Source organism: Nerophis ophidion, linkage group LG06, assembly GCF_033978795.1.
Source record: "Nerophis ophidion isolate RoL-2023_Sa linkage group LG06, RoL_Noph_v1.0, whole genome shotgun sequence".
Lineage (NCBI taxonomy): Eukaryota > Metazoa > Chordata > Actinopteri > Syngnathiformes > Syngnathidae > Nerophis > Nerophis ophidion.
The window spans coordinates 10,732,875-10,744,738 of record NC_084616.1 but is presented as its reverse complement, the minus strand read 5'-3'; the positions used below and the strand labels follow the sequence as shown (position 1 = coordinate 10,744,738).

Sequence of the window (11,864 nt, the reverse complement as noted above, 5' to 3'; positions counted from 1 at the left end):
ATTTCTATTTTTCAGTATTAAAAATTACTTTGAAATATATAATTATAATACCACATTATATAAAATAACATAACCTATTTTTATAACATATTTTCATATATTGTATATAAAAAAATCATATATAAGATAACGAAAAGGTCACAACAAAATATTTGTACAATATACATATATTATTAAATATTTGATAGGTATAATGATTACCGATATCTAAAAAATTAAATTAAAAAAATAAGATAGTGTGCGCAAATCAGAAAAAAAACCTATTTAATAATAATACAAAAAAATACAGGTGTAAATAAGCAATTGCAGTGCAATTTTTTTTCAATAGTATGTGCAAATCAGGGTAAAAAAAAAAACACAAATAAAACAACAAAGTAGGAGTAATAGCCTCAATATATTTGCGCCACGCTGTATTTCTACTTCCACGCAGAGGAAAAGGTGCTTATTGATATGTGCATGCCACGCCTAGAAAAAAGCAAGCATGCTTTGTTCGTCTCGCTGCAGCGTGGCTGCCACTCCTGCAGACATCATCTGGTTATGCAAAATGAAGCATCGCTGCATCTTATTCCACATTTAGAAGGGAGAGGAAACACACACACACGTCTCATCACCAAAATGCAAGAATATACAACATCGGAGTCTGAATCATATTGCAGTTGCACCCCCAGGAGCCGCAAGGAACCATGCAGAAACTCACCATTGGAGGGCGGTAGAGTAGAAGTTTTGCAGCAATCCAGCAGAGCTGTGCGTATATAAACGTGCAAGCACCTCCCAACCTCCAGCAGTTGTTGCATCGACCCCGTTGGGTACAACACGCAACGCAAACGTCTCCCTAAAAACTACAGGAAAACAAGCCTTTTCTTCCTCCTCTATTCTGCTTTGTCACCTCTCCACGACAACATGGTGAGTTCAATGACGCCCTTTTTGCAGGTACAAATTAAAGCTCGGCGAGTGGCTGCTTGAAACACGACGTCATCGTGCTTAATTTGATGTTTAATTGAGGCTAATTAGCATTTTTTTTGGGGGGGACAGAGGTTTGATTACGTAATTGGAGCTTTTTTTAATCAATGAAATGCAGTGGAATGACGTAATGTGTGTGTCAGTGTGTATTCACGCGTGTGTAAATGCGGACAATGACTGAATGAAAATGGTGCTGCAGGAGAAGTATTCAATGTTTTTTTTTTGACAAAGCAGATTAATTTTTAAATATTTTAGACAAATGCATGTTTAAATTTGTGAATATTTTGGCCTAAAATTTAAGATGTAAAAATACAAAGAATAATAGGTACCTTTATATAATGGTGTGGTAATGCGAACAATGACCGAATGAAAATGGTGCTGCACGAGAATAATAATAATAATAAAAAAAAAGATTAATTATGACGTGTTTTATACAAATGTCTTTTGTGAATATTTTGGACTTAAATTGAAGATGTTAAAAAAAAAAAAAAAAAAAAAAAAAATAGGTACCTTGTATAATGATGTGGTTATGCAAACAATGACCCAATGAAAATTGTGCTGCACAAGAAGTATTTAAAAAAAAAAAAAAATGACAAAGCAGATTAATTTTGAAGTATTTTATAAAAATGCACGTTTTAATTTGTGAATATTCTGGCCTTAAATTGAAGATGTAAAAATACAAATAAAAAATAGGTACCTTGTATAATGATGTGGTTATGCGAATAATGACCGAATGAAAATTGTGCTGCACAAGAAGTATTTAAAAAAAAAAATATTGACAAAGCAGATTAATTTTGAAGTATTTTATAAAAATGCACGTTTAAATTTGTGAATATTCTAGCCTTAAATTGAAGATGTAAAAATACAAATAAAAAAATAGGTACCTTGTATAATGATGTGGTTATGCAAACAATGACCGAATGAAAATTGTGCTGCACAAGAAGTATTTAAAAAAAAAAAAATTGACAAAGCAGATTAATTTTGAAGTATTTTATAAAAATGTATGTTTTAATTTGTGAATATTCTGGCCTTATATTGAAGATGTAAAAATACAAATAAAAAATAGGTACCTTGTATAATGACGTGGTTATGCGAACAATGACCGAATGAAAATGGTGCTGCACGATAAGTATTTAAATTTTTTTTTTTTTTTTTTGATGAAACAGATTAATTTTAAAATATTTTATACAAATGCCTGTTTAAATGTGTGAATATTCTGGCCTTAAATTGAATATATCAAAATTACAATAAATAAATAAATAGGTACCTTATGTAATGATGTGGTTATGCAAACAATGACCATAGAGAAGCTGACAATAAAATAATTAAAAAAAAAAAGTTTATTAAATATTAACTATGTAATGTTGGTTGAAAAAAATACATATGTATACAGATGAGTGAGTATTTTTGCTATAAATGTAAATGATAAAAAAAGAGGGACATTATAATGAAAGGGAGGGGCAAAATAAAGGTGCATTAAATTTTAATGATTTCATGTATTCATCACTGAATATAGTTAAATGAAGGCCCGTTTCTATTATGAATAAATCATACAAATATTCAGATTTAAGTGTGTTTATTCTTCAAATGTAGTGGATTTAGTGGCTTGCACAGCCCCGAAACGTCAAATGGAACCACGCACTGCATACAACGTCGTGATTGTGCATCCTCGGTGGAGGAGAGCAAGTGGAATATTCCAGAAGCCTCGAACGCGCATGCGCGGCCTCATTTGCATTTCCTTGCCAGGACTAGCAGCGACAAGAGCCAGGCAGGCAAAATTAAAAAGATAACAAAAGAGCGGAGGTTGTTTTTTTTTTTTACGTGGGAGGATGGGGGTGGGGGTGGGTTTGTGGGGGTTGGGTGATCCACGTTCGAATCCCCTGCGGGTCGTCATCGCAGCAAAGGGTGGTGCCTCATGCTGCAGTGCCAGCAGCGGCCGATAGGGGGAGCGGCTGCACAATCCAATATATCAAACTTTGCTTTCTTAACATTTAGTAAAGATGTTCCCGTTTACTTGGAATGTGAATTTATGATGAATTTTAGTTTTATGGGTTTTATAAAAATCTTAATGGAGTTTTTAGAAGCAAAAAACATACATAGATTTGATTACAAATACATTTTTCTGTTTTAAACCGGTGTAACACTTGAGATATAAATAAATGTGTATTTGTTTAAAAAAAAAAAAAAAAAAAAATTAAATAAATACCAATACAAATACGTTTTAAAAAAAAGAAAACATCTTAAAGGGAATTAATGACTGAAGACATTGCTAACATTTAGTCAACTTAATTTTTTTTAGGAGTTTATATATATATATTAGTTAAACCAGTGCAAAACTTAAGAGAAAGAAATAAATGTTTATTTGTTGAAAAAAAAAAATTAAACAAACAAAAAAAAATCGCTAATAAAATTACATTCTAAAAAAGAAAACCTCTTAAAGGGAATAAATGACTGAAGACATTGCTAGTATTTATCCATTCATTTTCTACCGCGTATCCCTTTTTGGTCGCGGGGGCTGCTGGAGCCTATCTCAGCTGCAATCGGGCGGAAGGCACGTACACCTTGGACAAGTCGCCCACCTCATCCCAGTGCTAACATTTAGTCAACTTAATTTTTTTAGTTTTTTTTTTAAAGGAACAAATACATATTTTAGTTAAACCGGTGCAAAACTTAAGAGAACGAAAGAAATGTGTATTTGTTAAAAAAATAAATAATTAAACATACATCCATCCATTTTCCTACCGTTTATTCCCTTTGGGGTCGCGGGAGCTGCTGGAGCCTATCTCAGCTGCAATCGGGCGGAAGGTGGCGTACACCCTGGACAAGTCGCCCACCTCCTCACAGTGCCAACATTTAGTCAACTTAATTTTTTTAAATTTTTTTTTAGAAGGAACAAATACATTTTTAGTTAAACGAGCGCAAAACTTAAGAAAACGAAATAAATGTGTATTTGTTAAAAAAAAATTAAACAAACAAACAAAACATTCGCAAATAAAAATACATTTGAAAAAAGAAAACATCTTAATTAATAAGGCCTAAGCTGTTTTTTTTACATGCTTTTTTTATTTGTCTTTGCTATTTGGGCTTATTGGACCCTAATTAGAATAAAAACTAAGAATCATCTTTTGATATGATGTACTTAGTCCATAAGTACACAAACGTGTACTTATTGTTTAGTGACATGCCAATTAATTTTTAAATATTTTAGACAAATGCATGTTTAAATTTGTGAATATTTCGGCCTAAAATTGAAGATGTAAAAATACAAAGAATAATAGGTACCTTTATTTAAATGGTGTGGTAATGCGAACAATGACCGAATGAAAATGGTGCTGCACGAGAAAAAGAAAAAAATTGACAAAGCAGATTAATTTTGACGTATTTTATACAAATGCATGTTCTCATTTGTGAATATTTTAGCCTTAAATTGAAGATGTAAAAAAAAAAAAAAAAAAAAGGTACCTTGTATACTGTACCTATTTTTACACTTTTTCCCCCCTCTTTTTTCCTTTTTATATTCTTCTGACACCACCAGATGGCAGTATTAGTGTCCACATAAGTGGCTATAAGACCCCAATTCAGTAGTGTACACAATTTTGGAAATAACAGCTAAAAGGTGCTGTCCACACATGTGGCCACTAAGGCCTTAAGAGGTTTTAAAGGAGCCATATGTAATTATGTGGCCAGAAATGGTACTGCAATCCCGGTCAAAATTCCGTTGTCTTCCGCCTCTCCCAAACTGAGGTTGCCAGATACACAGCTGAGTCCAGCTGGATGGACTGAGCTACTCCAAGGAATTTCAAAGTTCCACTGTCTCTTACTAAGGTTTGAGGGTGCTGGGACCATAATAGCTGAATAGACAGGCGTTTTTTTTCCCAATAACAAATCTCTAACTAATAACTAACTGATATCAAATGGGGATTTCTTACCTTTTGTCCACAGCGCGAGTGTATCTCCATCCATGTCGGCCAGGCCGGCGTTCAGATCGGCAACGCCTGCTGGGAGCTGTACTGCCTGGAACATGGCATCCAGCCGGACGGACAGATGCCCAGCGACAAGACCCTGGGAGGCGGGGACGACTCCTTCAACACATTCTTCAGCGAGACCGGGGCCGGGAAACACGTGCCCAGAGCCGTCTTCGTGGACCTGGAGCCCACTGTCATCGGTAAACACTTCGTAGCGTCCACGTTTCAGTTTCTTCTTGTCCCATATTAGTCGCACCAGACTATAAGCTGCAGGTAAAAAAAATACATAGAAATATTTTATAGATGTTATGTACATAATTCAGAGGTGTCAAAGTGGTTTTCACTGAGGGCCACTTCACAGTCTTGTTTGGGCCCCGGAGTGAATATTATTATTTTACCATTTTATCAGTAGATAAACAGTATTTGGTTAAAAAAAAAAAGGCAGATCAGTTGACAGAATTTTACTGTAAAATTTACATTTTATTTTTAGAATAGAATACAAAGTACTTTATTAATCCCTGGGGGGGAATTCAGCACCACAGTTTGCTCACAATAAACACTTTAGTATTTTTTTTACATGTGAATAATATAAATACAATCTATTATACAGCATTATTCACATGTGAATAATATAAATACAATCTATTATACAGCAGTATTCACATCTGAATAATACAAATACTGTCTATTATACAGCATTATTCACATGTGAACGATATAGTCTATTATACAGCACATGTGAATATAAATAGTCTATTATACAGCATTATTCACATGTGAATAACATAAATAGTCTATTATACAGCATTATTCACATGTGAATAGTATAAATACAGTCTATTATACAGCATTATTCACATGTGAATGCTGTATAACAGACTATTTATATTATCCACATGTGAATGATATAAATACAGTCTATTATACAGCATTATTCACATGTGAATAATATAGTCTGTTATACAGCATTATTCACATGTGAATAACATAAATACAGTCTATTATACAGCCTTTTTCACATGTGAATAATATAAAGACAGTCTGTTATACAGCATTATTCACATGTGAATGATATAGTCTATTATACAGCACATGTGAATAATATAAATAGTCTAATATACAGCATTATTCACATGTGAATAACATAAATAGTCTATTATACAGCATTATTCACATGTGAATAATATAAATACAATCTATTATACAGCATTATTCACATGTGAATGCTGTATAACAGACAATTTATATTATCCACATGTGAATGATATAAATAGTCTATTATACAGCATTATTCACATGTGAATAATATAGTCTGTTACACAGCATTATTCACATGTGAATAACAAATACAGTCTATTATACAGCATTTTTCACATGTGAATAATATAAAGACAGTCTGTTATACAGCATTATTCACATGTGAATAATACAAATACAGTCTTTTATACAGCACATGTAAATAATATAAATACAGTCCATTATACTGCATTATTCACATGTGAATAATATAAATACTGTCTATTATACAGCATTATTCACATGTGAATGATATAGTCTATTATACAGCACATGTGAATAATATAAATAGTCTTATTATACAGCATTATTCACATGTGAATAACAGTCTATTATACAGCATTATTCACATGTGAATAATATAAATACAGTCTATTATACAGCATTATTCACATGTGAATGCTGTATAACAGACTATTTATATTATCCACATGTGAATGATATAAATACAGTCTATTATACAGCATTATTCACATGTGAATAATATAGTCTGTTATACAGCATTATTCACATGTGAATAAAATAAATACAGTCTGTTATACAGCATTATTCACATGTGAATAATACAAATACAGTCTTTTATACAGCACATGTAAATAATATAAATACAGTCTATTATACTGCATTATTCACATGTGAATAATATAAATACTATTATACAGCATTATTCACATGTGAATAATATAAATACAGTCTATCATACAGCATTATTCACATGTGAATAATGCTGTATAATAGTATTTATATTATTCACATGTGAATAATGCAGTATAATAGACTGTATTTATATTATTCACATGTGAATAATGCTGTATAACAGACTATTTCTATTATTCACATGTGAATAATACAGTCTATTATGCAGCATTATTCACATGTGAATAACATAAATACAGTCTATTATACAGCATTTTTCACATGTGAATAATATAAAGACAGTCTGCTATACAGCATTATTCACATGTGAATAATATAAATACAGTCTATTATACAGCATTTTTCACATGTGAATAATATAAAGACAGTCTGTTATACAGCATTATTCACATGTGAATTATATAAATACTGTTAATGCTAAGCACGCTAGCGTCAATCCATTACGATAGCCTGTGCAAAGATTTATGAAAGCACCCCTACAGACATCTCACATGGACGGTTTAGTGAGTATAAAAGGTTTTAGTTATATTGTAAAACTTACAAACGTCGCATGGAGTAATGGATAAAGAATCCATATGATGAAGAACATTATAGACGGCAAGAAGATTGAACGGTAGATGAAAGGAGACTGCAGCAACTGCAGTGAGCAAACTCGTCCAAAAGATGGCGCCATAGCACAAACAATAAAACACCCTCCCAGTGTTTTTGCTAGTTTTTTTTTTTTTTTTTTTTCATAAAATTACTTTTGATTAAGAAGAAAAATTCCTAAAGCTGCCGTGCCGTTTCATAAAACGCAGAGTTCAAAGTGTAGGGGGAAAAAAAAAATCCAGGAATTTACGGTTCTGTTATTTATGTTCACGTTTAAATCTGGATATACTCGCTTTCAATTTCTCTCATGATTTGTCCACCAGATGGCGCCACTTTTCCTCCCTCGAAGCCAGCGGACAAATGTCTTACCTATTGCTTTATTGAAAAAAAAGACTTGCCTCCGCTGAAGCGTGAAAGAATACAATGCGGAAGTTGACGTTTTTCGTCAGGAAGACTGAGAACCTCGTTAAGGTTGAATGTCGCTAACTTGAACGTCGTCTCCTCCAGATGAGGTGCGCACCGGGACCTACCGCCAGCTGTTCCACCCCGAGCAGCTGATCACCGGCAAGGAGGACGCCGCCAACAACTACGCCCGTGGACACTACACCATCGGCAAGGAGATCATCGACCTGGTTCTGGACAGGATCCGCAAACTGGTGTGTAGCTCCGCAAACATAACACATGCTAGCACACATGTAAGACATACAGTGGGGCAAAAAAGTATTTAGTCAGCCAGCGATTGTGCAAGTTCTCCCACTTAAAATGATGACAGAGGTCTGTAATTTTCATCATAGGTACACTTCAACTGTGAGAGACAGAATGTGGGGGAAAAAAATCCAGGAATTCACATTGTAGGAATTTTAAAGAATTTATTTGTAAATTATGGTGGGAAATAAGTGTTTGGTCAAACATTCAAACCTCTCACTGATAGGAGGTTTTGGCTCAAAACCTCACGATACATGGCCCCCATTCATTCTTTCCTTAACACGGATCAATCGTCCTGTCCCCTTAGCAGAAAAACCGCCCCAAAGCATGATGTTTCCACCCCCATGCTTCACAGTAGGTGTGGTGTTCTTGGGATGCAACTCAGTATTCTTCTTCCTCCAAACACCAAAGTGTGGAGTTTATACCAAAAAGTTCTATTTTGGTTTCATCTGACCACATGACATTCTCCCAATCCTCTGCTGTATCATCCATGTATCCATTTTGGTATAAACTCAACTCGTCGTGTTTGGAGGAAGAAGAATACTGAGTTGCATCCCAAGAACACCATACCTACTGTGAAGCATGTAAGGGGACAGGACGATTGATCCGTGTTAAGGAAAGAATGAATGGGGCCATGTATCGTGAGATTTTGAGCCAAAACTTCCTTCCATCAGTGAGCGCTTTGAATGGTTGACCAAATACTGAATGAATGATGAATGAATGATTGGTGGTGGTCGGAGGGGCCGTAGGCGCAAACTGGCAGCCACGCTTCTGTCAGTCTACCCCAGGACAGCTGTGGCTACAGATGTAGCTTACCACCACCAGGTGTGAATGAATGATGGGTTCCCACTTCTCTGTGAGTGCTTTGTGTATCTATCAATAAAAAAGTGTGATATAAATATAATCCATTATTATTATTACTTATTTTCCACCATAATTTACAAATAAATTCTTTAAAATTCCTACAATGGGAATTCCTGGATTTTGTTTTCACATTTTGTCTCCCACAGTTGAAGTGTACCTATGATGAAAATTACAGACGTCTGTCAACATTTTAAATAGCTGCCTGACTAAATACTTTTTTGCCCCACTGTAGATCCTCAAAGTCTGATCATCTTTATGCAAGTGATCAATGACCTATGGAATATTAGTCAAGTCCCGCCCACATTTTGCTTGCGTTTCAACCAATCTTGCTTAAAGTTTACACACATGTGCTCGTCAGTTCTTTAAACGTTTTTACCAAATTCGGTGGTGATTGGTCCGAGAACCGTCAAGCTATTGAGGGCTGTTTGTAGAGCGAGTTAATCTGTGGGTGTAAGTCAGTCCAACACTAAGGTTTCACAACAACGCCACCTTGTGGTGTATTTGTCAGAGAGATAATTACGACGTGTGCATGTGTTGACCAATGTTTGCCCTTTTGTGTGCAGCGGTTCAGGAGTAGAAGAGTGACACACACAAATACATACTGGTGTCCAGATCAGCAAGGAATCCTGAGAACAAGCTGATTGGTACCCTGACTGTTCATGGTCTTGATTCATTTCCTTGGTCTTTGTGTCCCAAGGCCGACCAGTGCACCGGCCTGCAGGGCTTCCTGGTGTTCCACAGCTTCGGCGGCGGCACCGGCTCCGGCTTCACCTCCCTGCTGATGGAGCGTCTGTCGGTGGACTACGGCAAGAAGTCCAAGCTGGAGTTCTCCATCTACCCGGCCCCCCAGGTGTCCACCGCCGTGGTGGAGCCTTACAACTCCATCCTGACCACCCACACAACCCTTGAGCACTCGGACTGCGCCTTCATGGTGGACAACGAGGCCATTTATGACATCTGCCGCAGGAACCTGGACATCGAGCGTCCCACGTACACCAACCTGAACAGGCTGATCAGCCAGATCGTGTCGTCCATCACCGCCTCCCTTCGCTTCGACGGCGCCCTCAACGTGGATCTGACGGAGTTCCAGACCAACTTGGTGCCCTACCCTCGTATCCACTTCCCTCTGGCCACCTACGCCCCCGTCATCTCCGCCGAAAAAGCGTACCACGAGCAGCTGTCGGTGTCGGAGATCACCAATGCCTGCTTCGAGCCCGCCAACCAGATGGTCAAATGCGACCCCCGCCACGGCAAGTACATGGCGTGCTGCCTGCTGTTCCGTGGAGACGTGGTGCCCAAAGACGTCAACGCCGCCATCGCCACCATCAAAACCAAGCGCAGCATCCAGTTCGTGGACTGGTGTCCCACCGGCTTCAAGGTGGGCATCAACTACCAGCCGCCCACCGTAGTCCCCGGCGGGGACCTGGCCAAGGTCCAGAGGGCCGTGTGCATGCTGAGCAACACCACCGCCATCGCCGAGGCCTGGGCCCGACTGGACCACAAGTTTGACCTGATGTACGCCAAGCGGGCCTTCGTCCACTGGTACGTGGGCGAGGGCATGGAGGAGGGCGAGTTCTCCGAGGCCAGGGAAGACATGGCCGCCCTGGAGAAGGATTACGAGGAGGTGGGCGTCGACTCCATCGAGGGCGAAGGCGAGGAGGAAGGAGAAGAATATTAAAAAGGCACAGAAAACGTCTTCCAGACAACTTGTCTCCTGTTGCTGTTTTAAATTCCTTCAAAATGTTCACCTTGGCTCCAAATAAAATTTGTGACAAGTGACTCCATCTTGTATTGCGTCATGCTGCCTAACTCCCATCTCATGAATCAAGTACCACACGAGGGCTTTAAGCGAGGTTTAATGAAAAAACACTGATCACTGTCACTACCACAAATGTCAGTAGAAAAACATCTGGTATACTTCATCCACATATTCTAAATCTACATGTTTTTTTAAAAAAAAGGCTGGTCAAAGTGGTTCACACCAGTCTGTCCTGCAGCAGGGGGCGCTGGTCCACCACTCCTCGCCTGTTGAGGAGCTTCCCCAACAAGGTTGAGGACGTCGAGCAGCCATGACGGCACCACTCCTGCGGGTCTGCGACCCCCCTGGAGTCTTCCTTCAGACGCTGGTAAGCCTTAAGACGCCTGTGGAGCCAGGAACAAAAAAAATACGCTTTTACACGCCGAAGACTCAGGGCCTGACATGTAAGCCACAACTGAACGCGATTCATTCCGAGCAAGAAGAGATACCAAACGACTGACTCTGAGTCGGATCTGGGGTGATTCACTCCAAAAATGATAAGATTAACTCTTAACTGAGAGGCGATATGAATCGATCAAGTCCGAGTATGATAAGATTCACTAAAATCGATCGGCGATATGATTCGATCCACAACGAAAGCCGCACCGCTCCTCTTGATTCAGAGGTCCGACTTTCCAGCGTAGAATCCACTTCAGTACACCTGAATAGACCTTAGACCAATAGTTGGAGGACACCCTCTGGTCTCCTTTCTTAAAGAGAGGAACCTCCACTTCGGTCTGCCAATCCAGAGGCACCGTCCTGCAGAGTCTTGTCAACCAACTCAGTGGCCTAGTGGTTAGAGTTTCCTCCCTGAGATCGGTAGGTTGTGAGTTCATACCAAAGACCATAAAAATGGGTCCCATTACCTCCCTGATTGGCACTCAGCATCAAGGGTTGGAATTGGGGGTTAAATCACCAAAAATGATTTCCGGGTGAGGCCACTGCTGCTGCCCACTGCTCCCCTCACCTCCAAGGGGGTGATCAAGGGTAATGGGTCAAATGCAGAGGACAGATTTCACGACGGCTAGTGT

At 38.1% G+C, this 11,864-nt stretch overlaps 2 protein-coding genes across 6 annotated transcripts in view; one reads left to right on the top strand and one right to left on the bottom strand.

The window, feature by feature from the left end:
- Nucleotides 1-733: 733 nt before the first annotated feature.
- LOC133554184 (tubulin alpha chain) lies at nt 734-10,814 on the top strand. The gene is made up of 4 exons (XM_061902634.1): nt 734-903; nt 4,903-5,125; nt 7,974-8,122; nt 9,733-10,814. Exons 1-4 carry the CDS (start codon nt 901-903, stop codon nt 10,711-10,713), a joined length of 1,356 nt encoding a protein of 451 aa, XP_061758618.1. The 5' UTR covers nt 734-900; the 3' UTR covers nt 10,714-10,814.
- A 64-nt stretch (nt 10,815-10,878) lies between these two features.
- The window catches only part of LOC133554183 (melanocyte protein PMEL-like), a 53,496-nt gene continuing 52,510 nt past the window's right edge, over nt 10,879-11,864 (bottom strand). For all 5 annotated transcript variants that reach the window (XM_061902632.1, XM_061902630.1, XM_061902629.1 and 2 more), the window contains one exon: nt 10,879-11,177. In XM_061902632.1, the coding sequence (XP_061758616.1) occupies nt 11,012-11,177 (166 nt within the window). In that variant the 3' untranslated portion in view covers nt 10,879-11,011. The remainder of the gene's footprint in view (nt 11,178-11,864) is intronic.

What these genes read in the sequence shown, in the direction of transcription:
- LOC133554184 (XM_061902634.1), top strand. An exon ending in CCTGGAGCCCACTGTCATCG is followed by an intron (nt 5,126 to 7,973) that starts GTAAACACTTCG and finishes CGTCTCCTCCAG; the next exon opens with ATGAGGTGCGCACCGGGACC. An exon ending in TGGACAGGATCCGCAAACTG is followed by an intron (nt 8,123 to 9,732) that starts GTGTGTAGCTCC and finishes TTGTGTCCCAAG; the next exon opens with GCCGACCAGTGCACCGGCCT.